The 26,536-nt window shown below is 38.1% G+C and overlaps 2 protein-coding genes across 9 annotated transcripts in view; both read right to left on the reverse strand.

Moving 5' to 3' along the window:
• Positions 1-860: 860 nt before the first annotated feature.
• Positions 861-13,442, reverse strand: radx (RPA1 related single stranded DNA binding protein). Of its 5 annotated transcripts, XM_082169887.1 has the most exons (16): positions 13,317-13,442; positions 12,542-13,106; positions 11,481-11,623; positions 11,185-11,377; positions 10,929-11,037; positions 7,825-7,925; positions 7,282-7,401; positions 6,916-7,008; positions 6,663-6,836; positions 3,981-4,138; positions 3,702-3,838; positions 2,982-3,026; positions 2,463-2,602; positions 1,616-1,903; positions 1,374-1,538; positions 861-1,273 (listed from the first exon to the last, which is right to left on the reverse strand). In XM_082169887.1, the coding sequence occupies exons 2-16, from the start codon at positions 13,095-13,097 to the stop codon at positions 1,125-1,127; spliced, it is 2,571 nt and encodes an 856-aa protein (XP_082026013.1). In that variant the 5' UTR covers positions 13,098-13,106; positions 13,317-13,442; the 3' UTR covers positions 861-1,124. The 5 variants fall into 5 exon arrangements, with proteins under 5 accessions (XP_082026013.1, XP_082026012.1, XP_082026014.1 ...); XM_082169886.1 differs by having other exon boundaries at positions 12,542-13,422; XM_082169888.1 differs by having other exon boundaries at positions 2,463-2,596; positions 12,542-13,421.
• A 684-nt stretch (positions 13,443-14,126) lies between these two features.
• Positions 14,127-26,536, reverse strand: part of npas2 (neuronal PAS domain protein 2) — a 67,384-nt gene continuing 54,974 nt past the window's right edge. For 2 of the 4 annotated variants that reach the window (XM_082169896.1, XM_082169895.1), the window contains 7 exons: positions 25,531-25,602; positions 24,934-25,092; positions 21,322-21,465; positions 21,048-21,238; positions 19,683-19,778; positions 19,292-19,502; positions 14,127-19,151 (listed from right to left, as the gene is read on the reverse strand). In XM_082169896.1, the coding sequence (XP_082026022.1) occupies positions 18,954-19,151; positions 19,292-19,502; positions 19,683-19,778; positions 21,048-21,238; positions 21,322-21,465; positions 24,934-25,092; positions 25,531-25,602 (1,071 nt within the window). In that variant the 3' untranslated portion in view covers positions 14,127-18,953. The remainder of the gene's footprint in view (positions 19,152-19,291; positions 19,503-19,682; positions 19,779-21,047; positions 21,239-21,321; positions 21,466-24,933; positions 25,093-25,530; positions 25,603-26,536) is intronic. The other 2 variants (XM_082169897.1, XM_082169898.1) reach the window with 2 other exon arrangements.

Consider the following 26,536-nt stretch of genomic DNA (forward strand, 5'->3'; position numbering starts at 1 on the left):
TGTCTAAAAAATATGCTACAGGGGTTAGGAGAAAATATATCAAGCTTTATCTACAAAATCTTGTAATCAGACTTGGAAAAATGTGTTGAATGATCTATGCAAATATTCGTTCACGCCACATTTAACAAAAGGGCTTTTCACACTGCGCGTAACGTTGTTCTAAACCCCGCTTTTAACACAGGGTCAAAGGAACGGTTCACACTTGTAATTCGAAGTGAGGTTAGCACCGCTGTATACCCGGGCTATGACCAATTTTGCGTTGTTAACCTTGCATTGCGGTGCCAAACTACAGCGTGGAAGTTTACTACAGAATGTTAGAGCTAGATGCTTAACAATAGACAGCAAATCGCTTGCCTCATTCACGTGCTTTGGACAGTCACACCAGCACCGCCTGTTGTACTAAACGGTTCAGCGATTGAAGGGAAATGTGACTGAGTGAAAACACGCGAATTGGAGTAAAGAGAGACTGATTTATTCTTACCTTTATAGTCCAAAGAGCACCTTCAGGGAAAACAACACGGTAATATATTGAATGAAGACGCGCAATGCCAGAGCCGTTATGTAAACAGTTCCAGTGCTGCGTTCGTCCAATCAATGACACGTCACGGATACAGCAAATAACGTTATAACCCTGCGTTTAGGAATGTCCAGTGTGAAACGTCAGGATTAATTGTTAACCCCGGGTAAAGTATGAACAGTATGAAACACCCAGTCAACTATTTCAAGTGTGAAAAGCCCTAGTATTTCTCAGAGGGCACTGACGGTGCAGAGTAAATGTTTTACATTAAAATATTTAATTTATACTGTCTTTACATGATTCTGTTGTCTGTGCAAAAGAAAAAACAGGACATGAAAATAAATAGATTTAAAGAACGTTTTGAGTTTGTTTATTTTTCTAAAACGTTTCCTGAAATTTCAAACAAAAGATTATAATCATATTTTATCTATACAACAACGAACAAAAACTTGCTCAACAAAAAAGCCATTTTACACATAAAATTTGTCTTCCAGTCCCCTAAAATAACAACTAAAATAAGAACACACTGATATCAGTCCCAGCACATGTCATCTGACTTGTACAGGACTTAGCTTTTTTTGGCATGATTGATTTTTTTGTTGTCCTCTCATTGAGTGCTGTCGGGCTGGCAGATGTCCGCTGTCCTGTAGAGTTTAGAGCAGATCATTTCCACCCTGCCTTCTCCAAGCAGACATAGATCAACAATACACACCACACGCTCTGACTCAAGCATAGGGGCAGAACTCATCAAAGACTCTGCAGAAAAAAAACATGCACTGTGACTCACAGGTTATTCAGTAGAGATGGAGGATGTTAACAGAACAGAGTGGTAAAACACACACACACACACACACACCTGGTGCGGGAAAGCTGCCGTCTGGTTGAACACACAGACGTCCTGATGAAATGCAGGACAGCAGTGAGTTGTCATGCTGAGTGTGTGGCACTCCAGCAGCTCTGGGGTCATCAGATGAGACCACAGGCACAAACAGAACATCTACAGCAGCCGTTTGATTCAGCCCTGAGAGGAGAAGAGAGGTCCAGTTATTACCTGAAGCTCCATTCCAAAACATATTGAGCTGCAAGTGCTGCTCTCACCCAGAATCGTTAGCATGAAGTAACCGGGGCAGGCCACAGGTGTGTGCGTGTGCGCCTGTGAGGTCAGATCGGGGTTCCATCTCGCTGGGCTCAGGTTCAGGTCATGTAGTAGAACTTCTCTGTCGTCAAAGTGGAATTTTTCAGGAATACTTTCCTGATCGAGTCTGCCACTGCAAACGTGATCTGCCACTTGCTGTTTCACTAACGGCCAGACTCTGCTCTCCCATAATGCAATGGGGTGGCTAGCAGTTTGCTGTACATCTGGGACTTGCGATGTCTGGTCAGTCTCTTTAGAAATAACAACACAATATTCGATATTACAATACCGTTAAGAAGTTTGATGTTTTTGAAAGAAGTCTCTTATGCTCACCAAGGCTACATTTATTTAATCAAAATACAGGTCAAACAGAAATAATGTGAAATATTATTAAAATGTAAAATAACTTTTCTGTTTTCTGCTAAACTGTAATATATTCCTGTGAAGGCAAATCAAAGCCATTACTTTAGTCTTCAGTGTCACATGATCCTTCAGAAATCATTCTAATATGCCGTTTCGGTGCTCAAGAAACATTTCTTATTATTAACAATGTTGAAAACAGTTGTGCTGCTGAATACCTTTTCAGAAACAGTGATACAGTTTTAAAGATTTTTTAACATTATAAATGTCTTAACTGTCAATTTTGATCAATTTAATGCATCCTTGCTGAATAAAATGATTGCTTTACAGACCCCAAACTTTTAAACAGAAGTTAATGTATTTTATCATTACAAATTACTCCAGACATTTAACACATTCAGTTATGTATTATATTATACATGTGTCAGTGATGTTCAGAAGGTGCGACACCTTTTCCTACAGCTGACTGTCTAAATGATATGTGTTCGTCTTCACCCTCAGATTCGTCTGACTCCAACTCCCCTTCGTCCTGTTGTTCTTCTTCTTCCTCTTCATGAGAGGTAAAGGCCACCTGCATACCTGCACTGTACCTCAATGGAGAAAAAAAAAACAATTCATATTGTGCACTTACAATGGGAGTCAATAGGGCAAGGCACTCAAATGGAATAAATGCTAAATATACAGTTTTCAACTGTGGTCGTAATAAATAAATAAAAGGTACATTTTCAGATTAAAATATATGATACTTAACTAGACAATAAAAAAATGCATATAGATATTTTGTTATCAGTATGCTAAACTGAAGAGTGATTTGTTTTATTTATGGGCTTTAGCACACAATATTTTAATTTAGAAGAATTCTTTACTTAAAAAATAAACATGTAGATGTAAAATTGATTAACAAATTCTTATGAAATTCTTCTTAATGAATTAATTCAAGTGAGACTGAGTGTAATGTGCTTAGATTACCTGTTGGACTGCATTTTGGATCTGGTTAAATACTGACAATGCACTCTAAACAAAGAGGGGAAAAAATAATTGGTGACATACTAATGAAATTAAAAACTTTTCATATGAAGTAATTACACTAATTAAGCAATATTTGTTCATCCTTGTTGCCACACCTGCCACTGGCTAGTAAACCAGCCATGAATGTCTTACCTGTCATGAAACAGTTTTTTGCATTAATTTTATTGACATTTGTCTTTAGACTCTTCCTTAAACATTTACACCGCTGATCAAAAGTTTGGGGTGATTTATAATGTTACAAAATATGTCTATTTCAAATAGATGCAGTTCTTTTCATCAAATAATCCTGACAAAAATGCATCATGGTTTCCACAAAAATATTAAGCAGCAAATCAGCATATTCGAATGATTTCTGAAGGATTATGTGACACTGAAGACTGGAGTAATGATGCTGAAAAATCAGCTTTGCTATCACAGGAATATATTACATTTTGTAATATTTTAAAATAGAAAAGAGTTATTTTAATTTGTAATCAAATTTCACAATATTACTGTTTTTACGATCTAATAAATGCAGTCTTGGTGAGCATAAAAGACTTATTTAAAAATAAAATAAAAATAAAATCTCACTAACCCCAAACCTTTGAACAATAGTGTATAATGAAAAATACCATGGATCTGATTCACTTTGGCTACTTGTACTGGTTAAGAAAGCTTTACCTAGAGCCTGTCTGCACTCTCCTGCGTTTGGGTGAGACTGGAATATCAGAATCAGGTGAGGTAGAATCCGTTTCTCTCTGTGACAGAGTCATATCACCCTTTGTGGTGCTGACCCCTCGTACTGAGACACCCTCCTCCTTTAAAGACATCACCAATGATGTTATTATTTTTGTCAGCACATTTAGATTCTTTCTAAAAAATTTTTTACGGAAATAACAGACTGTCCTCATGGTGGCTGCAGCTGTCTGGCTGTTTTCATCTTGATTCAGAAGTACAGACCTGTTGTTGATGACTGTGTGGTGGCTCAGGCTGTGGTGGCCAGATGTGGAACTGCACAGCAGCCACGTGACCCTGTATAGCTACTCTCCTGTGCTCCCTGTACTGCAGACTCTCCAGCTCCCCCTTCAGCTCAGCCACTGCTGTTATAGAAAACTCATCTACAACACAGGATTAAACATGTGTTTAAACATGTGACCCACTGATTTCCATAGTAATTTTTTTCCCATACTATGGAAGTCAATGTTGCCCATCGACTGTGCGGTTACCAGTATTCTTCAAAATATCTTCCTTTGTGTTCAGCAGAAGAAAGAAATTCATACAGTTTTGGAACTTGAGGGTGAGTAAATGATGACAGAATTTTCATTTATCCCTTTAAAACTGCAGTGTACCAAAGACAGTCTCATAAAAGCGGTTTGAAACCGCCCCCGTTTCCTACCGTCAAACATGTAACCATCCCGTCAACATGCGGGGCTTTTCTCCACTGACTTTCTTTGATGTTCAAAGCGTTTCTAAGGATGCTGATTTTTAGAAGGCAGCTGTCTGACTCTGAGATGCCGAACGGGAACATGGTTTGTGTAACATTAGCAACACATTATTAGTTTGATAACATAGTCAAGCAAAAGGCTAATCATATCAATTACCGTTATGTGTCCGACATTGTAGAGAGCGATACCTAAAACGCATTACCATTCTTTCTGATACATCAACTTATACGAGCCTGTATAATTCATTCTTCCACTTCTTCAGAATCAGTTTCTGGTTCAAACATATATGGCTGAATTACATCAGTATTTCCACTTGCCATTGTGCAGCGTTTACTAGAGTAAAGTTGAGCGAGTGGATCAGGTTTTTTGAGCTTGTGTGAGTGAGTGGAGGTGGGGCTAATTTGCATATTCATGAATGCGCGTATACTAAATGAAGCAAAGGGGGTAGAGTAGCATTCAAGCTATTTTAAACATGAAGAAGTTATTTTCACAGGAAAAAACTGATATGTCAAAAATGTAATTTTGATGAGTTTTAAAGGGGTGGTATAATGCCCCCTTTTACAATATGTAAAATAAGTATCTGTTGTCCCCAGAGTGTGTATGTGAAGTTTAAGCTCAAAATACCCCACAGATAATTTTTTACAGCATGTTAAAATTGTCCCTTTTTGAGGGTCAGTAAAAACGCGTCGTTTCGTGTGTCCCTTTAAATGCAAATGAGCTGCTGCTCCCGGCACAGAGTGTGAAGCGTGCGTGTTAGCAGCTCCGATTACCTCACGCAGACAAGCACTAAAATGTCAGAAACTGTTCTGCCTTTTATGTTTAAACTTGTTACCACAAGCGATTAAAATCGCAGATCCCACACTGTTGTAAGATGCCTACAGAGTGACATGCTATTGCATCTGTGTTACGTACTGTATTGCATGTGAAAAGACGGATGCGACAGCTTGAGCAGACTCACAAATGTGTTCGACTACAACAACTCTTCCTCTTCTCAACATGGACTCGTGTTCTCGGGATTTATGTAAATTTTAGGGTTAGTGATGTCACTAACCCGGGATGAATGTCATGTAGTCCCTACCAGCCGTTTGTTGTAGTACTTTAAAACGATTTCTTTAAAAGCAAATATCTTCCTTTGCTTTGAACTTTGAGCATTGTAACTTTGCAGATGTTGTTTTTGCTCAAACAGCAACATTACACACAAACTAAAGGTAGAAAAGTGAAATCATAATCAACCACCCCTTTAAGGGATAAAATTATTGACTGCAGGGGGTCTTTAAAGGTGGCGTAGGTGATTCTCTGCAGAATTTTTTTTTTTATCCTGGTTGAAAATCTCCTCATATCCTGATAGCAATCACTCTGTTAAGAGGTCTAAATGTATTTTTATAAATATACGTCGTCTGTGGAAGGTGTAGGACCATAGAATGTTCGTTCAATCGTTGCGTTCGGTCCGAATGGTCCTATAGCGCATGTTCCCTGTCGGTCAATGTGTGTTTGCATTCCACTGTGTGTTGTTCACGCAGACGACATAAGTCATTAGTGCGTTCACGTACGCTGTGCAGACGGAGCGAGAATGGCTAGCAAGCAGCATCAACAACCAGACTCTCATCGTGGAACACCTGGCATGCAAGAAATCTGACACACTGACAAGTTTTGCTAGCTAAACAAACATGCTGCATCTAATTCCGTTTTTAAGAATTTGTTTACGTTTGGTATTATAGTACTGTTACTAACTGTATTATAAAGTTTTCTCACTGGTGAATAACACATGATGTATTACAGTAACGTGTCTCTGGTCTTCTTGGCTGTGCGCTCATGCTTCTTTCAAGAGGCGTGGCTTTGAACAGCGATTTGCAGGGAGGGTGGGCAATGGTCTTATTCGCATTACTGTCTAAATTTAAAGTCAGCATGAAACTGAATTTTATTTCTTCCCTACTGTAAAGTATATAAGAGTGAAATGTAGAGCGGGACTTGATTTTGTCCATTGAGAATTGATTGGATCGTTGTGGTTTACTATTGCTGTGATCTCATGAGATCCCCTCTCTCAGTAAACACACTATCAGAGAAGTCTTGATTAAAGATTATGAGGCACATGGATTTAAAACAAATAAAAATAATAATGTAAACAGATAAATCATGTATAATAAATACTGCAATATTCCATAAAAAACTTGATTTCATGTGGACTTGAAATTCTTACTGGTCATGTTGCTATTGGTGGTGGTTGGTGTGAAGGTGGGTGGGGCAGGAGGGTAGCGGTAATGTCCTCCAACTGCAGTCCTCCGCAGCATGACACTGTCCTTCAGTGTCTTGGTCCACTGGATGAACGCTTTAACTTTTGGCTCATTGACGTAGGGCTGCTTTTTATGGCAGCCTGTTAATGCAAAAAAACAGACGTATAAACAGTTGAGCTGATTGTGGTTATCTGTGACCTCATTGTAGCTGAAATTTACCCGTGATGAAGAGCTGTGTTTCTGTGCTACTGGTCAGATACACAGAACAGCCTGTCTGACACACCCTCATCTGAGTGCACACCAGGTACGTCACTGAGAGAGAGAGAGAGAGAGAGAGAGAGAGAGAGAGAGAGAGAGAGAGAGAGAGAGAGAGAGAGAGAGAGAGAGAGAGAGAGAGAGAGAGAGAGAGAGAGAGAGAGAGAGAGAGAGAGAGAGAGAGAGAGAGAGAGAGAGAGAGAGAGAGAGAGAGAGAGAGAGAGAGAGAGAGAGAGAGAGAGAGAGAGAGAGAGAGAGAATCAAATCAGGTCATTCAGCATTAGAGAAATACAATGCTTGTGGACATAAAGCCATGGGCGGGGTTTTTACTAGGACAGATGTTGTTGAAAATCTCTGGCTGGGATGAGGAGAAGATCTCCAGGATAAAGGGAGAGTCAGTTGTCCCATCCACTGCATGTACCCAGCGATACGCCCAAAACTTTTCAGGTCCTGACACACACACACAAACATGCAGATGTAACGATGGTTTGATTAAACAGTCAGCCCTAAGTATGAAAATTAATAATGAAGCTAGCATTAGCAAGCATATAAAGGAGCTGGGAGAGGAGGCTGAGAAAGCGAGCTACTGGCTGTGGCTCCGGAGGAAATACAATGGCTGGGGGCCAACACCCCTGTAAAGGCAGCTGCAGGGGGTGGCGGGGAGACGTCCCCTATATGCCACTGCCCCCCCGCTGGGAGATGTACTGGTGTAGGGGACGAAACATCAGTGAACGACGTCCTCCAGCTGATGACCCTGCAGTTTACCTAATGGCATCGGCGGAGGTGCGACAGGCCAGAAAGGCAAAACAGGAACAACATCTTACCAGTATAATGATCTTAACTGACAACCAGCTGTTCATTAATAGCCTATACCTGTCTTTTCCTTGCTCCTGATGCGCTCAACCCGGCCCACATAAGTCACTAGACCAATGACATCACAGGCTTGGTTACTGTTCATTGAGTCCACCTCTGACCTGATCACAGAGAGAGGGTTTGTTTAGTTAGGAGACTTCATTATCCACAATGTGGAAAAATATTGTTTGGCTTCATGACAAAAGAATGTGTATTGTAAATAAGACAAAAACAGTAACATTATAGGTATTCAAAATAAAACCCATAATGTTTTTGTTTTCTTTTTTCTCTTGTTTCCCAATTAAGTTTTTAGTCTCTAGTGTCACATGAGCCTTCAGAAATCATTCTAATATGTTGATTTGATGGTCAGGAAGCATTTGTTTTTATTATCATTGTTAAAAACAGTTGTGCTGATTAATATTTTTGTGGAAACCATGATACATTTTTTGATGAATAGAAAGTTCAAAAGATTGGCAGTTGTTTAAAATAGAAATCTTTTGTAACATTAAACGTCTTTATTGTAGCTTTTGATCAATGTAATGCATCCTTCCTGAATAAAAATAAAAAATAAATAAAAATCCAGTAAAAAACTTACTGACCCCAAACTTTTGATTGGCAGTGTACATCTAATGTAAGAATGAAATGTAAGAGTCCTGTTTCAAACCAATACACTGAAACCAAAAGTTTAAACGGAACAAATTAACCAGTGTTCATTTTGACCACAAATTTTTATTTAGTTTTAGTCATAGTCTTTTGACTAAAATTAAATTTTGTTTCAATCATATTTTGGTCATCTTGTTTTAGTCGTCTAAAACCTAATGAGTTTAGTTAAATTGTAATGCATCAATTAAGCATTTCTCTAAAATTTCCAAACTCATTAGCTACTGTGTATACTCCTGGAGAAAACATCTAGGCCTATTAACCTGTTAACATGAATGATATTAAAGGTGCAATAGGTGATCAGGGAAATGCTAACTTTAGCCAGCTAGCATTGAAAGAAGCGCCTGCATACATAAGTATGTGATTGTGAAATGACTCCAGTTCAGAAGTGGACCTGTTGATAATAAAAGGAAAGAATGCACAGTATTCGAATCTCACTGAATTATCTGCATAGGGCAAAGTCAGCGGTACATAGAACTGTACTGTCAAACCTGAAATGTAGATACTTGCCGCTTGTTGTCGGTTCAGAAGGAAAGTTAGGTTCTTTGCCTGCAATTCTCGCTCTGTCTGCACAGCGTACGTGAACGCGCTGATGATGTATGATGTCTGCGTGAACAACACGCAGTGGTATGCAAACACATGTTGACTGACAGGGAACACATGGAATAATTTGATTTGGACCGAACAAACATTTTATGGTCCTACGCCTTCCACAGATTTACCGGGCATTCAGAACTTCTACTAGCCAAAAAAAAAAAAAAAAAAAAAAGAGAAAGAAAAAGAAAAAGAAATAGGCTAAATCAGATGAACATCCTTTTATATATATATATATATAGGGAGATATATAAGTTGTGACGTAGTTAATCTGTGTTATTTCTTTTTTTCTTTATATACATACATATAAAATTTGGATTTCATACATTCATTTCTTATTCAAACAAAATCTCCAAACAACAAAATCTCTTTCATCCTCATTCTTTTCACCAAAATGTATTTTAGGTGGACAGATCAATACAGTGCAAAGAACATCAAAAAATGTAATTGTAGGATGTTGGAAAATAACTGTCTTTTCTGTTAATCAAATGCTTTTTATTCTCCGCTATTGCTTTAATGCAAATGAACAAGCACGCCATTATTTGTTGCGTAGTGACGGGCATGTTCAAGTAAGCCAGATATGCGCAGATTATGCAGATTACGCTGTATTTAAAATATCATGATGACTCACGAGTGGAGTATTTGCGCTAAATTGGCACAGATTTGGCTACACGAACTTCCCCAGCAAAGTGAGCAAACATAGTAAGTAACATGCCAAATTGGCTAGTGATTTGCCAGTGTTCCTGACAGTTGTAGCTGATTATTACGGGTGTTAATTTCAAACCCTGCTTATATATATTGCATTTAGACCGTTTAACAAAGTTATTGCTATCAGGATATAAGGAGACTTTCAACCAGCATAACATAAAATGTTTCTGTAGAGAATCACCTATTGCCCCTTTAAGGTTTGAGCATGCAATACAGACACAAATTTCACTGCTGTGACATAACGTCTTTATTTATCTTAAAATTAAATATAACATGGTCTCTTCAATTAATGAAATATGCATTCTTCATAACAACTTGCATACAATTCTTTCAATTTTCACTCTTTCAAGCAGATATATTTGTAAAAATGAAATATAGATGAATCTGGTATATTAAAGCTATTAAAATTATTCAGTCAAGTGCATTGAGTGATTTTCTCTTTCTTTTGTTTTATTACATTAATGATGACGGACAGCAGCAGGTTTAGGCCGAAAGCACGGATCCAATACACTGATACACATCCAATATTCTACTAAATGTTTACGTTCACTTAAGACATAACCGACTGCGTTTACGTAAATACTTGGCAAAACTGACATTTTGACATAATTTTGTGTGTATTTGTCCGTTCAAGCACGAAAAGACGCAAGACAGCTCAATTCAGCTCAATTCAGCTGTCTGAGAGGAGGCTTTCTGTGTGAGCACAGAAAAACGGACTGAACTGAGCTCTCTTTTGCAATCGGCATGCTTTTTTTTTTTAGATTCATCCATTTTTAGATTCACCATATGTCTGCTCTTCTCTTTCTCCTAGACGTTTACATTTTTGAATGTTTTATTACACATGGAAGTGTATGCCAACTTGTGTCCCGCCGGGTAGATCAGCACGTTACAATTCAAAAGTGCGCATCATCTACCAAGCAGGACATCAGTTCTGACTGGATCTCTTCCCAAATCGTCCCTGCCTAACATTTTCATCTCATTTTTATTAGTTGACGAAAATGTCAAAAGATTTTTGTCTTAGTTTTTGTCGTTCAAAACTGGTTTTTATTTAGCTATAGTCTCGTTTCGTCAGTGAAAATAATTTGTTGACGAAAATGATTATTCATCATTGAAATTAACACTGAAATTAACAAATGAAAATGTTTGTAAGTGAGTATGTGTACCTTGTGGCAAAGTTGTATGGGACATCAGGCAGATCCCACTGAGGCTGAACACTTTTTGGTGGAATCACCGTCACTACAGATGCAGGACTTCGAGGATTTAAGCAGATCTCTACAACACACAAAACAACCACAACCAAAGAGCTGAAATAACGTAACTTTTCCATGAAATGGTCCAATATTGAACCTGTATAATACAAACCCAGCTGAAATACTTGCATAAGAAAGCTAGCTTTGGAAAAAGCTCTGGAGTTCATACCAATGGAGTGGAAAGTCATAAGAGAGAGTGTGTGGATCTGTGGTCTAGAGCGCTTCTGATAACTGTGTTTCAGCGAGTACTGCTGTAGATATAGAACTGAGCCAACTGTCAGTCGGTTGAACCACTCAGGACAAAGATCATTCCATACAACCATAGACATGACGCCACTCTGATCAGCCACCTCACAGTACACCTGAAAGAGTGAAAGCGAAAAAAGATATTATGTTTGGCACCACTGAAATAATCAATAGCTGCAGACAAAAAACTATGTGACCTACAGTATGACCTCAACTCACCTGAAATGGGAAGTCAATGTTTTGTCCTGGTTTTCCATAGTACCGGATCCTGGACCTATGCAGAATTCGGACCAGTAGTGGGAGAGGGCGTCTGGAGCTGTGAAAGAATGCATCCAGATCCGCAAGAAGAGTGATTCTAGAGACTGAAAAAAATAAAGACAACAACATTGACCAGACTATTCCTATACTATTCCTAAATACTATAACTATTTCACAATTATAAATTGTGTGTAAAAGAACAGCTGTGTTTGAATATTACAAACGTCAATTCTCTGATTCAATGTTGACATACAACTCAATTTGTCAACTCAATAATCCAACACTTTTAAGCTATTATAATAATTTGAAAATAGTTTTAAGTCTCCATGACATCAAAAGTGACAATTCTTATATTTTAAATGGAATATTGCAGAATTTATTATAAATTATTTATCTGTGCACATAATTTTCTTAAATTGGTGTGCCCTCATAATCTTTAATAAAAATAACTTCCCCTCAATCTTGCAATGACATTTCTTCTGTATATTCATATTCTCTCTGATGATGCGTTTACTGGCATGAGGGCGGGGCAACCTGTCACTCACAGATCACAGCAATAGCAAACCACAACTAGGCTACTTAATCCATCAATTCCCACGGACAAAATCAAGTCCCGCCCTACATTTTTCTTGTGCAAGAAGCCGTTTCACTTTCATAAGAAAGAAAAGACTATTGCAACTTTCGATTCATGATCATTTTAATATTACTATATTAATATATTTGTTTAATATATTTATATACAACTATTACATTTTTTGTATGGCACTTATACGTTTATTAATAATTACAAGCAAAGTTTTGGCCCTAAACTAACTAGGCTTTATAGGCGTATAAAGCCTAACTTTTATTTAAACCTTTAATATGCATGTATTTATGTATGAATATACATCTGTGTGTGTGTAATGTATAAATATGTATGTTTGCATGTATGCATGCATATAATATACACACACATATATATACACACATACAGTATACACACACACTTGTATACATTTTTTTTCCCACTGCTAATCTCATACCATCAATAACCACGTCTGGAGGTGGGTTGTTAGGAATCCACACGCTCCCATTAGGATCATCGTTTATCCACAGTGGTAAATAATATTTTCTGCTCAGCTGCAGGGGTCCATCAGATCGGGTCACATAGTCCTGGCACCACTGCGGGATTTTCTCTACGTCTTTAATGGACAGAAATCTCTCAGGAAGCTCCACGACGCTGTGAATGCCGTCTATCCTCAGGTAACTGTGACTCAGTCTCGTCTCATCGTGAACCAACGACAGCAGTGACACCAGGACCCCCGCCCCGCAGCGCAGTGAGCCCGTCCGGACCCAGCGGGTCAGACTGTCCGCCAGCTGACACTTCATCCTCCATCGGCCGTCCGTGATCGTCAGGTCGTAGCTGTAGCTCTCACCGGAGGGATGTTGTAAGCCCAAGTACCGGTCCAGAGCGACGACAGCCAGGCACAGCGGGCTGGCGAGGGTCAGGGAGAGAGTGTGCGCGGACCGCAGCTGTTCAAACACAGCCTGAAGAGCAGAACCGGACCCGCTGTCACTGTGATCCGCTGGAGCTGCCATCTCTGAAACCTGAGACGGTTAGAACATCTAGCAGCTAGACCCAAACCTCTACACGATCTGGCCCAAACCAGCATTTAATGAAGTTTAATACGTGTATAAGTAACTTATATGAAAGCGACTGCAGGATATAGACTTGCAAAGCTTGCGTATCTGAACTTTACACCGTATTATTCTTTTTCATTTTGAAACAATATAAGTTAATGCGATTTTATAGCTCACAGTGTCATTTATTGAAATCTGAAGTCAGCTCAATCCTCACGGGATGTAAACAAACTCCAAGCGCGCGGCGATTTCGTGTTTCTTCTTCCCGAATCACGAGCAGCAGCAGAAGATTAAACACTGAAAGTAACCGCAGCGCCAACTACAGGCACGGAGGACACGACAGCGACACCGTCTGCAACTTTGATCCCACTTTCACAGACAAGGCGCTAGTCCAGACCAAACTGCATGTTTGAGCCGTTTTAACGAAAGTAACGTGCACTGACATATCTTAAAATATGTTTTGGAGAATACCAGCAACACTTGTGAAGTCAAGTGGTCAGAACCATGGTCAGAACAAACAAAAGATGGAGCTGAAAAAGTAATGCTGGTTTATTTAGCCAACGGCGCACAGGGCTTCATCAGGGCTAAAATATCTTAAAATATGACAGTGCCATTGTTTTGTCTCAAGATGCACACCAGTAATGTTTTATTTTTTAAGGCACCTTTTTGAAAGCTATACTTAAATGTCCTAATTAAACTAAGGTCTTATCCTGGCTTAAGCTCTGTCTGTGAAACCAGGCCTCAGTTTAGTTTAGTGCTGCTTGTGATTCGGGAAGAAACATGACCTTAAGGATAATGTATGTTTTGAAATTGCATTACAATCGATTTTTAAAATTCAATATTGTTGGACAAGCACATTTTTAGTAAGAATACATTTTGCGATACAAATTAAGCAAGAGGTTTTGTTTATAATTATAGGTAAAAAAAACTAAAAAATAAAAAAAACTATACCACTGTGGATAAAAAAAGTCAATATAACATCCAAACTGTTTCAGAATGTAAACTTTTTTTATTATTAATTTCTTTTAAAACAATATTAACAATATGTTAAAGCTTGTTGTGATGGTATATGTACACAGAAGAATAAAAGGGGGAAAAAACAAGCCATACATCATTGACTGTGCAACATCAACTCGCTGAACTGACAAACAGAAAGCTTTACGTCCCCCAAAGTAAGACACTTCAATAATTAATCTGTTACAAAATACCTCTGTTTTACTTTCAAATCATACACTGTATATAAATTTATTTCAATCTATTTAACATCTTATAAAATAAACAACTATATTTTTTTCTAAACCTTTTTGTATGTCTTATATTACAATATCTTCCATGTATTTTCTGCAGAGTATCAGCAGAGATGGCTGTTTATACCAGGTGTCTTTTTCCGTCTCATCCCACACCTGGTAGAATATAAATGCATTGACGCTCTCGCAACCACAGCGAGAGTTATGTCACCTGAAGTCAAATGTTTCCGGTAACACACATAACGCATACACTCACAACACACACATAACACACACTCGCACAAATCCATGAGGCCTAAAACCTCATCAGAGCAGACACTTTTGGGGAGAAATCCAGGCCAGAGACAAAGAGAGAGCAAAAAGCAAAAGACAAAGAAGGGAAAAAGAATAAAGTGCAGTCTCCACAACCAGAGCATAGATTCACAGGATGAAAAGAGAAAGAAGATGAGAGAGCCAGTACAGGTATCATCTACCATTCACAACCCAATCAATGAACACAGAGCAAAAAAAAAAAAAAACATGAACATCTGCAGAACAACCAAACCTTTAACCTCAGCAAACATTTGAGACTAAATGTTTGAGCCTGGCTGACAAAATATTTCATGAAAACACCACAAATGGGCATTAAATGAAGGACGAAGCAGCTGGTTTTGTCCGGGGGATGATGCACACACTCTAAAATGGCGTCACATGAAGACTGAATCAGATTGGCTTAAATCGCAACCTTTGGATTTATTCGTCCAGCTCATTTTGAAATCAGTCTTTGCAAGTCTACTCCACTGGAAAATCCATATTAAAACTGGTTTTGGAACAAGGGCTGTTTTCTAGCTCCTCCAAAATCCACTTTGAATGGTGACTATCTGGTTTGTTGATGGCCCTGGATGGTTTTTATCAGCTTGGACCAGCTAATGACCATCTAGTTTAGACCAGCTACAAGCGTTCCAAAATTCACCTTGAGATGGATTCTTAGGTTGGGTTACAAAAAATCTACAAGTTAAATCTGACTCAAAGTGTAGTTTCTCTCATGTCTACAGACATAAAGAGCATTTGTGAGACCCAAAGATAATCTCAGAGCAGCAGAAGATGATAAACGGGAGGCACTGATGCAGAACACCCTGACACGTCATGCTTTGTGCTAGCCAGCATCTGAAACACAAACACGCCAAACACCTTCCTCGTCTTTTCTAGTGCCACTCCAGGAAGGCAGAACAAAAGCACTGAGATGAACAAGTCACGCAATTCAGACTCTACACAAACCTTTGAAAAACATTTAGTAATGGTTCAGATGGCCGTAAATGATCTCTTGGAAATGTAAAAAGCTCTGGAGTGCTTCCTTTGAATGTAGTTTGATCTGATTTTGAGCTGAAGTTTAACAAGCTACACCTGCGTGAAGAGAGTGTGAAGGAGGTTCACATTTCTGTACATGACTGAAGGAATGTTGAGGATCTTTGCATACAAAAATACTTTTACTGTTATCATTCAAACAGCACATTGGCTTTTACTAATATGAAGTGTTTCTTGCTAATACAAGAAAACATACCTGACTAAAAAACTAAATTATAAGTATAAATTACACACATTCTTGTTTTTTCGATTCGCATCCAACAACAGGTAGAAGGGCACACCATCTTAGACTTTCTTGAATGGAATTTTCTTAGTTTAAAAAAAATTAAATAATCAGCACCAGTCTTTAATGTGCAACATGAGACAGGACAGAGGAAAGCACAGCTTGAAGTCTCCGCACAAAAGAAACGGATTGAGATTTTACGATTGTCAGATTTTGTGTGTCTGTGAGTGTTCACAACATTCCAGAACACCTGAAATTATTTTGCCCTTTGCCTGACATGTACGTGTCTACACCAGAGATGCCCAAACCAAAGTTGGCCCGTGATGACCTTTGACTTGCCATGAGGGGGAAATATAGCCTAGGAAAAAAACATGCCATTTAAGTAGACGTGTGCCGGTATTCTAGATAGCATATTAGCATAATTCTTTTAATTTCTCTGAATTTACAGTATTTGCGTCAACGAGTCAAGATTCAGAATGCTTTAACGCAACCCTTATGAGCTGTTTGGCACATCCATTCTGTGTCCCATCTGACTGAGAACAAGAGTGTAAACTACACCTACAATGATAAACCATAGACAGTATATAAACTGGACACAGCGACCCCATAGGTTTCAACGGAGAAAAGTGAAGCAAATTAGAAGCACTCATTTCCTGATTGCCGAGCGAACTGCGCAGACTCAAACTGAGCTTGACGACGTGGATGTGACGTGAGCAGCCTGTCTGACAGTTGTAAGTCTTCTAGGAGCTGTGCCAAGAGAAATCTGAATCATTCCCTTCCGAATCTTGCAGAAACGGAGAGTGTGACTAGGAGCTGTCCATGAGCTAGGAGCAGGAGCAACTTTATGATTCTCTATGGGCTTCTCCCTTGACTTTATGCCTCCACGTCCCCCCGATTGACTGCGAGCTTCTCCTCCTGTCTCTACGGTAATTTCCAGAGAGTCGCGTGGTTATGACGCAATCGTTAGCATGTTTTTACAAAAACTGCTTCTACGTGGCCATAACGTAAGATACAAGGTAATGGAGCATTTTATACATTGTCGTGTTTCTTTAGAAATAAATAATGGACAAATGGAGTCTTTAAACGCCTCAGATGTAAAGTTATTCGCTGTCAAAGTGACGCCAAAATGAATGGGAGTCAATGGGATGCTAACAGCAGGTGAAGGCTTGTTAGCCAATGGCGGCCGCCGGGGGTGGTACGGAAATCGAGAGCTCGATTACCCCCTTGTGATAAATGTGCAACTATAGGGGTGAAAAATTACGTGTATAGTGTTTCTTTACAAAGAGACATCGCCAACTACTGGCCTGGCATGCATAATACAACGTTTTTAGTCATTTTCGCGGATCATAATTGATATATTATTAAACATAATTTATTTGTGGAGTCATTCAAAATGTTCAATTAGTTTCTTAAATGTTCCAGATTCTTTTCGTTTTTTTTTTGTTGTTAATTTTTTTAAATGTAAACTGGTGTTTAAAAAAAAAAACTAAAATATCATTACAAAAAAAAGATTATAGTGTTATATTTTGATATTATGAAATCACAAATGAGGGGAACCAAGTTTAAACACTTAGAAATTAAAGATATAATGCAACTTTTACTTTCGGCCCTCAATCAAGTTTGATTTTTCGTTGTAAAATGTTTGGGCACCTCTGGTCTACACCATCTCCCTGAAAATTATAAAAAAAGAAACTAAGTGCATGTTTTTTACTAATATTGAGCCCAAGTGACACAGGCAGATGAGAACATTTCCATTTCTGCAGGCCTGACAATTATGATTGTCTTCAATCATTGTCTTATTTTATATATATTTGTTCATCACAGTTAAACTGCTGCACTTCCGCCCACAACCGTAAAACGATCACAAAGTCCGTCTTCTACGAAGCATAAATTAGACAGAGCTTCATCCCTGTGTAATACTGAAACTAAATATTAGCTCATCTGTTTATATTGACATCAAATCAGTGGAGTTATGCTGTGTGGACATGCAGACCACATTAACATCTGAGAAATCAAAGAATCAGCAAACATGCTTCTCTTGAGGAGTTATGTCTAGATGCTAGCCTAAATATGAAAACCGAAATAAACGCACTGAAATATGACCATCCAGAACACATTATGTGGATGAACTATATGTACAGTAAAGTGGATCCAGAAAAAAAATAAAAAAAGAGAGAGTAACAGGGATTGAGTTGAACTCAACCGTTGGAAAATTTTGCCCTAGTCTGAACTTTTAAATTGTTCTTAAATATTTGAAATATACAACGTGATTCAAGTTTCTTACGTTAGCATTAACGTTACAGCAGGAGGGGACTGAACTTGCTCTGCACATGATAATAGGCAGCCAAATTTATGCATTTTTGAAATGTTTGGGACTTCACTGAACTGTGCTCAGCTCCTCTCATCAGCATACACATATGATGTGTGAAAAGCAGTTCATGACCATGTATTTTTCTTCTTTTCGGTGGGGCCATTTCTCTTTTAGCTAGTATTTTAGTATGCGTTTGAGAACAGAACATGTGACCGCACACTCAGCGGACTCTGCATTGAGTTTAAGCTCTGTCAAGGCATTACTTGATTTTGTCTTGTTTGTGTGTGTTTGTATGTTAAAAAGTCCAGATAACGTCAACCGGCTGTAACATTACAGTGCTAAAACCCTTCCGGCTTTCTGTCCCTTTTCTATCAATCGGAGCATCTGCTCGACTGTTCTGTGACCCGTCTCCGTGAATAACAGATGGGTCACGCCTCATGTGGGCTCCTCCTACATATCCCAGCATCCTCTGCGTGCAGTCTGGGCCAGGCAGAGCCCTTGGGCCTCGTGGCGTTATCACCATCATTTGCTGTCATGGGGATTTTAAGGGACTTTGGCTTTCTCGATTTGGTTTGGCTCGGGACCGAGCCTTCCTCTGAGCCGAGAGAGTCCCTTCCCATCATGCCTTTCAGAGCTAAATGCTCAACGCGCTTTCCTGGCAACCTCTTGTCTTCTCCCGGGGGGCGGGGCTACCGTTGGAGCATGTTTCTGTAGTCCGACAGGTTGCTGGGCTGGGAGTGATGATGCTGCTGTTGCTGCTGCTGCTGTTGCTGTTGTTGATGCTGCTGTTGTGGCTGTACGTATCCCACAATGCTTTGCTGTGGAATGCCAGGGGTGTGGAATAAGGCCTGAGTGGGAGTGCTGTGAATCAGACCCTGAGGCTGCATCTTCAAGAGAGAAAGAGAGACAGAATGTTACCAGAATGTTTATGAATCACAAAACATGATTCACGATGATATGATACAGTTGATGACTGAGAAGAACTGTAAATCTGAATCACAATTAAATCAAAATTGTGTTTGTTTACCTGAAAGAACTGCTGAGGTTGCTGTAGAGGTAAGCCGTGCGGGGCAGCCACCGGGTGAGGCGTGTAGGTAGGTGTGGCCTGATGGGTGATGAAACTATTATGGGGGATCATGATTGGTGAGGTGAAGACGGGGGACGGGACAAGCACAGCGTTGCAATTCACCTGCTGCACAGGGAAGGAAGGAGCCATCATCTGCTGGTCCAGAGGATATCTGTAACACACAAACAATATTGGTGAATTCAGAATAGTATACTCCTCATACTATTTCTATTATGGCAGAAATGTCAAAAGTAGTACTGTATACTACTATGTTCTTCCAAATTCAGCCCGAAAACCGGTCTATGACTTTTCTTTCATTTTTAATGGGGCCATCAATCCCACACACACTTACTTGGTTTGTTGAATAGTTGAGCTGCACTGGGAAGACTGAGCCCCCCCATTGCTGTCTGATACAAGCGTCTGCATTGGCTGGTTTAGCAGCATCCTACTAATCCGAAAACACCCTGTATTATATTACTGATCAGATCAGGGAATATGTCTTATTACAATCACACATTCTGTGATATGACCAAAATCAGCCAATCAAGGAAGCTCCCTCACTCTACCAATCAGAAATCACCTCTCATTCTGTTGTCCCCTGTACAGTCATCACTGAATTAGATTGTTACTACTGTATCATGGATCTACTATAATCTATTATTTATTAAGAAACAGATAAATAATGATTATTTATTATTTGGTTATTAAAATAATGGTTATTCAAATTATTAAAATATATCATTAAAGGGGCCATGACACGAGAAATCAAGTTTGCCTTGATCTCGTGACATATGTGTGTTGCGTCAAAAGCACTGATGCCCTCTATACTGGATAAAGTGTACAGATGCACATTCAGTTTCTGATGTGCTCCACTCACTTGTGCTCCGGCATACCGGATCGCATCAGAGGATTGCATGTTTGTTCAGAGCATTTTGTTTTGTGAATGAGGCACAGTGTAATGGAGAGTTTGCAAATAAACTTTAATTGAAAGATGAAGCAGCCAGCTGTATTGGATCTGACAGCAGCTGCATCGCAAACCGTAATTAAATGATTTCATAATGTGTAAATGACAGTTTTATATGGATAATGTTTTCAAAACACTTACTCAAGTGCAATATTGAGTGGGCGTTGATTCTTTTGAGTTAGCCAATCATAACAGTGATTGGCTGTTTACAGACAAGTCTTAAAGGAGCCGCCATTTAAAACGGATCATTACAGAAAGAGGGTCAGAATGAAAGTGGAAAAATAATAATTTCCCACATATATAATTGTGGTTTTGTGCAAAAAACTTTATTAACTTTATAAGTGAACCTCAAGGAACATATTAAAATAATTGTAAAAAAATCCATGTCATAACCCCTTTAAAACTGCCTTTTCAACCAGAGATCATGTTTTAGCCTAAAGGTTTTTCTTCTGATCTCTAGAACATCATTTCCAGAATATAAATGTCTACCTAATTTGATCCATCTGAATTGATAGGTATTACAGCTGGAATATTATAAAAGACAAGAAGTAACTCCAATGTTTGAACAAAGATTTGGTCTGATTTTCATATACGATTTGTCTGTTCAGACCAGTAACAGACGTTTATTCAAATTAAAATGTTTATCACACTAAATTTTCAAACTGAACAGTCGTCTTGATACGAACAAAACCTTTACAATGTACTTCAGCCAGAGTAAACTGTGTTTTTCTGTGTGTTAAGGTGTGTTGTTACCGTAGCTGTCCATCCTGGCTGTAGTCGGTGTGTGTGTTTCTTTGGCGGTGTGTGTCGTGTTGGGTTCTGTGTCCGTGGTTGGGGGAGAACATCATTGGGTTGCTGTAAAAGGGTGTGGTGAGACTGGTGTGTGTCTGCATTGGAACACTGACGACCTGCATGTGTCCAGTCTGAACCAGTCTCTGCTGCCCCTAAACACACATAAACACAAGACAACCATCAGTGTGTGTCACAAGTCTGTGAGTGAGTAATGTTTGTGTTGTGTGAAGTGTACCTGAGCAGATGAGCTACTGGGCTGTTCTCTGAGCAGTGTGTGTGATGAATGTGAAGCACAGTGTTGAGGTTTCGGGTGTGTGTTGTGTTGCGACTGTGAACCAGAACCGGCAAACTCTCCCTGTATCGGCTGCTGGAGAAACATCTGCAAGACAGCGATCCAAACACACTGTTCAGAATCAGACCACTTTACAGGGTTCGTACACATTTTTACCATTAAATTTCCATGACTTTTCCAAGACTTTTCCATGACTTAAAGGTAAATATTCATGACATAGTTTTCCATAAAACATCTGTGTATTCATGTTAATTAACTCCTTGTGGGCGGGTAACGTTAGTAGCGGATGAAAAATCTAAATGTGCTTGAAGAGCTCTTTTCCAAAATGCGATAAACGCCATAAAAAAAAATAATTAAAAAAAACGAGATTGTTAACAGATCATTAGAAGTCCTCAAAATTAGTCAAACTAATCTTATATTCTCTCTCTCTCTCAATTTTAATTGTTTATTAATAAACAAGTATTTTCTGTTTCGACTGCAAAGACGAAGTTGACTGACTCGCGATCTTCTTAGTAGTGAACACGCCGGAGAGAAATGCACATTTCATACGGATTAGGCTACATCGTTTTATTTTGTTTTGAATTGTTCTGTTTAAAAGTAGATATTTCTGTAGATAATAGATATAGGCCTATTTCAGTTTTGTTTAGGTCTGTGAGGCGAGTAGGCTACCTTTTACGCTGAGTTTCGTTTCATGGATGATCCAGTTCACTCCGGCGCCTCTGTGTCATGATTATCTATTTTCTGCTATTTACTTTTTATTTAGGCTATTAAGCAATTGGTCAAGATACAATTAATACAAAACGAAATTCGTTTAGGAAGGCTTTGTGCTTTCTGTTTGAGGTCTCTGTGTAAGTTTTAAAGTCTTTTAGTGCCGCTCTCAGAGGACTCATTACCGTAATGGAGAACGGTCACGTAACATTGTTTTTTCCTCATAAATGTGAACACGGAAAATAAAAGACCAAATACATTTTTTAAAAGAAAAAAACATATATATTTTAAATGTTTAACAAAGAGGCAAAAAGTCATAAACAAAAATCAGAAAATTTGTCGATATTTTTTTTCTTTTTCGCACAGCATTTGGTGTAGCCTACAGTTCAAATTTAAATGTTGGCGTTCAACTTTGCGTTTTAAAAATAGCCTACTTACAACAACCCTTCATTTTTCGTTTTTCATTTGGGGGTTAAAGGAAAAACGAGTGGACACAAAAGAACACGGACCTTTTGGACAGAAAGAATACATGAAAGCCAGGGTTCCTTATTAAATTCATAAAAGAAACAATACAGGGATAGCCTACTCTCAAAGAAATGCCACAATCAAGGGAGAAACATGAAGAAACTTAGCATATAGCCTATGTGCCGTTCGCATAAGGGTCTTTCCCTGACATTAATACTTGGATAAGACATTAATAATAATAATTTGTAGGGCGGTGGGTGAGATATAAACCTACTAACGTCCTCCGTTGCCATGATTTTTGGAATGACTGATCGCAAAAAAAAAAAAAAAGTTTTAGTCGGTTAATGGAAACGCCATCCTTTTGCAATAGTTATTTATCGATATTTAGAAGAAAAAAAAGTTTTGCTCAAATCTGTAATGGAAAGGCACATACGAAGCTATATGAAAATGCAAAGCAGCTTATTTTAATTTGAAGCACTGAGCTGATGACAGCAACACAAGAGCCACACAGGTGTGGCTACTTAGTCGCTGTCCTCAGTGCCGTAGAAAAGCGCTGAATGAGTTCCCCTTCATGTCCGTTTCAGCGCTTTTCTGCGGCACTGAGGACAGCGACTAAAACTAGATGGGCCAAAAGAAATGGGTCCCCTTTCTTGTCCGTTTCAGCGCTTTTAGTTAATGGAAACGCGTCATTTCGCCTCTGACGCGCGTAAATTTCTAGACACGTCAGGCGCGAATTTGACGCGCTATTCGCGTCCGGTGTGAACGCACAGTAAAAGAAAAAAAGTATTGCAATTTGTTTCCCCAATTTTATTAATTAAACAAATTCAAGTACACAGATATTTTGAAAAACAAATTTCCATGACTTTTCCAAAACTTTATGAGTTTATTCATTTTCCAAAACTTTTCCAGGCCTGGAAATTGCCATTTTAAAAATCCATGACTTTTCCAGGTTTTTCATGACCGTACGAACCCTGACTTTAGTTCTAATAATAAACAAAGTAAGACTTCCAATACAATAACTTCGTCTCTGAATACAGTAGCATTTTTTTTTCTACAGAAAAGGAATATTGTATATCTACTGTACACTACTTTTCAAATGTTTGTGGTCAGCAAGTTTAAAAAGAAAAAGAAAATAAATGAATACATTCATTCAGCAAGGGTGAATTAAACTGATCAAAAGTAACAGTGAAGACATTTGTATGATTTCAAAATAAATTGTTCTTTTGAACTTTCTATTTATAAAAGAATCCTAAAAAAAAGTTCTGTTTCCACAAAAAATTAAGCAGCAAAACAGTTTTCAACATTGATAATAATAAGAAATGTTTCTTTAGCACCAAATCAGCATATTAGAATGATTTCTGAAAGATCATGTGACACTGAAGACTGGAGGAATGATGCTGAACATACAACTTTGCCACCTCATGAGCTTAGAATTATAAGGTTCTATCTCCACTTTTGGTCGAAATTGAGTTTGACATAATCTGATCCATTAGGTGTTTATTAATGCCTGTGTGGTGTTATTTTTGTAAAAAAAATATTTTGTTAGTAGTTATTAATAAAATGAACAAAACATAAACCGAGTTGGGATTATAAGGTTCTATCTCCAGTAGATTCAATATCCAATCAAAACCCTGAATGAACACGGACGGACCAATCAAAACCCACCTCTTAGCTCTGTAGCCTGGACACAGAGCTAAGGGCTGGACATTAGCCTGGACATTTGAAGCCGGCGATGGTTACCTGTAGGGTGATGGTCTTGTTGAGCTATAATAGTAGATTATACTACATTAACAGTTTTGCCAGCTGGGATGTAAAAACTTTGATGCTCAATATCTCAGAACTACCCTAAACGGAGATAGAACCTTATCATTCTAAACTCACGACCTCAGAAATAAATTACATTTTACAATATATTAAAATAGAGAACAGTTATTATATAATAATAATAATAATAATATAATTATTTTCACAATAATATTTTTACTTTCAAAAACAGAAAAAAATCTGTAACACTTTACAATAAGGTTCCGTTTGTTAAAATTAGTTAACTACTTTAGTTAACAAGGAAAAATAATTCTAAAGCATCTATTAATCTTAGTTAATGTTCATTTCAACATTTACGAATACATTATTAAAATCTGTTAATATTATTAAATGGAACTGAGCTGACATGAACTAACAATGACCAGCTGTTATTAACTAATATTAACAAAGATTATTTAATTAGTTAATGCATTAACTAACGTTAACTAATAGAACCAAAAAATCAGTAGTTTATTTCTTCCTCTTTTACATCACATTTTCTATTTTTTATGTATTTTATCTGACCCAAATTTGCACAAATAAATATAATACTGCAAGTTTATGATTATGTGTGCGCACCTCTAGGTTGGCGAGCTGTAGTTTCTCTTTAATGTCGTGCAGCTCTTGTTGTTGTGTCTTGATGTCGGCCTGTAGGATGCGTGTCCGCTCCTCTAGCTGCTCTTTCAGCTGATGCATGACGCCTAACTGAGGCTGCTGGAATCCGTACAGAGATTGTGTCTGCAACCCACATGCACACAGAACATTAAGAACACAAAAAGACTCAAGAGCAGCAACATATAACCCCTTTTCCACCTTTTCAAAACTGTGAACTTCTTTCAAAACCAGCTGTTGTTTCCACTAAACCGAATGAAGCGGACTACATTATTCCATAACATTTTGAAAAGCTATTTTAGAATCTAAAACAAATTGGTCCAGAGTTTTTTGTTGTTGTTGTTGTTGTCACTGTGATCTGCAATGGGCAGAATTTCTAACAAATACAATTTCTGCAGGAAACAAGGATCTAGATTTGGCACCGTTACACAGTCGTTGGTAAAATGTTAACAATCTTTCTATTCTAAGATTAAAACAAACACTAAACTGTAGCTATACTTGAACATGGAGGGGAAGACAGACTGTAGGAAGGAATAGTAGAGGGGAGAGAGAGAGAGTACTGACCATGGTGGACTGCTGACTGCAGGAGGGAGAGAGTGATGTGGCCTCCGAGGAGCTCTGCCTCTGAATCAGGGTCTAAAACAAACAGACACAACACGTTCAGATACACACACAGACTGGTGATAACACCACATACAATACTGTACAAAAAGTAGGGGTCAGTAATATTTTTGATCAAAATGTTAACAAAAGATTTATATTTCAAATAAATATCAGTATTCTGAATAAAATATCACAAAAAAATACCGTTTAATTATTAATGACAACAAGAAATGTTTCTTGAGCATAATTTGAATGATTTCTAAAGGATCATGTGACACTAAAGACTGGAGTAATGATGCTGAAAATATGGCTTTTAAAATAAACAGTCATTTCAATTGTAATAACATTACCGTTTTATTGTGTTTTAGATTAAATGAATGATGAGTATAAGAGTCTTAAAAAAATCTTACCACCCCTAAACTTTTAAACAGTAGTGTACAGAGCCATAAAAGTATTCAAAGTGGTTTTAGGGAGATCTTAGTTATAGATCTTATGACATTTATGCATGTTTTGGCGTGGATTTTGAAAGAATGTTGCAAAATTTTACTGTTAACTATTAGCAATGTAACCATGTTGAATGACCAAAATTTAAACTATAAATATGTTACTGCCAAGATTAGTGTTACGATACATTTCAGAGTATGAGCTGCAGTTGTATGTAGTTTTTAACAATATTTAGTAATGTGTATTGTTTAATGGTTACATTTTTGCTACAGTTGTTCACTTAGATGAATTCTGCTTTTCTCATGTCTGAGTCCTTCATAACTCACCTGGATATTGGTGGGGACTTTTATGTGTTATTAAACATCTGATGAGACAAACTAATGACCTTATGATACAGATCTAAGGTCATCATCCATCTGCCTGTCTAATCTACACACCCTCACCTGTTGAATTCTATCTGCAAACACCTGTCTGTTGAGTTAATTAAAAATAAAACACAAAAAAACTATAATAAATGTTTATT

The sequence above is a fragment of the Leuciscus leuciscus genome, assembly GCF_965113295.1.
Source record: "Leuciscus leuciscus genome assembly, chromosome: 5".
NCBI classification, from domain to species: domain Eukaryota; kingdom Metazoa; phylum Chordata; class Actinopteri; order Cypriniformes; family Leuciscidae; genus Leuciscus; species Leuciscus leuciscus.

Excerpts from the sequence above, each read along its gene's own strand:
- radx (XM_082169887.1), bottom strand. The coding sequence starts at position 13,097 with ATGGCAGCTCCAGCGGATCACAGTGACAGCGGGTCCGGTTCTGCTCTT. Across the intron at positions 11,624-12,541 it reads TCCAGACGTGGTTATTGATG|TCTCTAGAATCACTCTTCTT; the intron begins GTATGAGATTAG and ends TATTTTTTTCAG. Across the intron at positions 1,539-1,615 it reads CTTCATGCTAACGATTCTGG|GGCTGAATCAAACGGCTGCT; the intron begins GTGAGAGCAGCA and ends TTCTCCTCTCAG.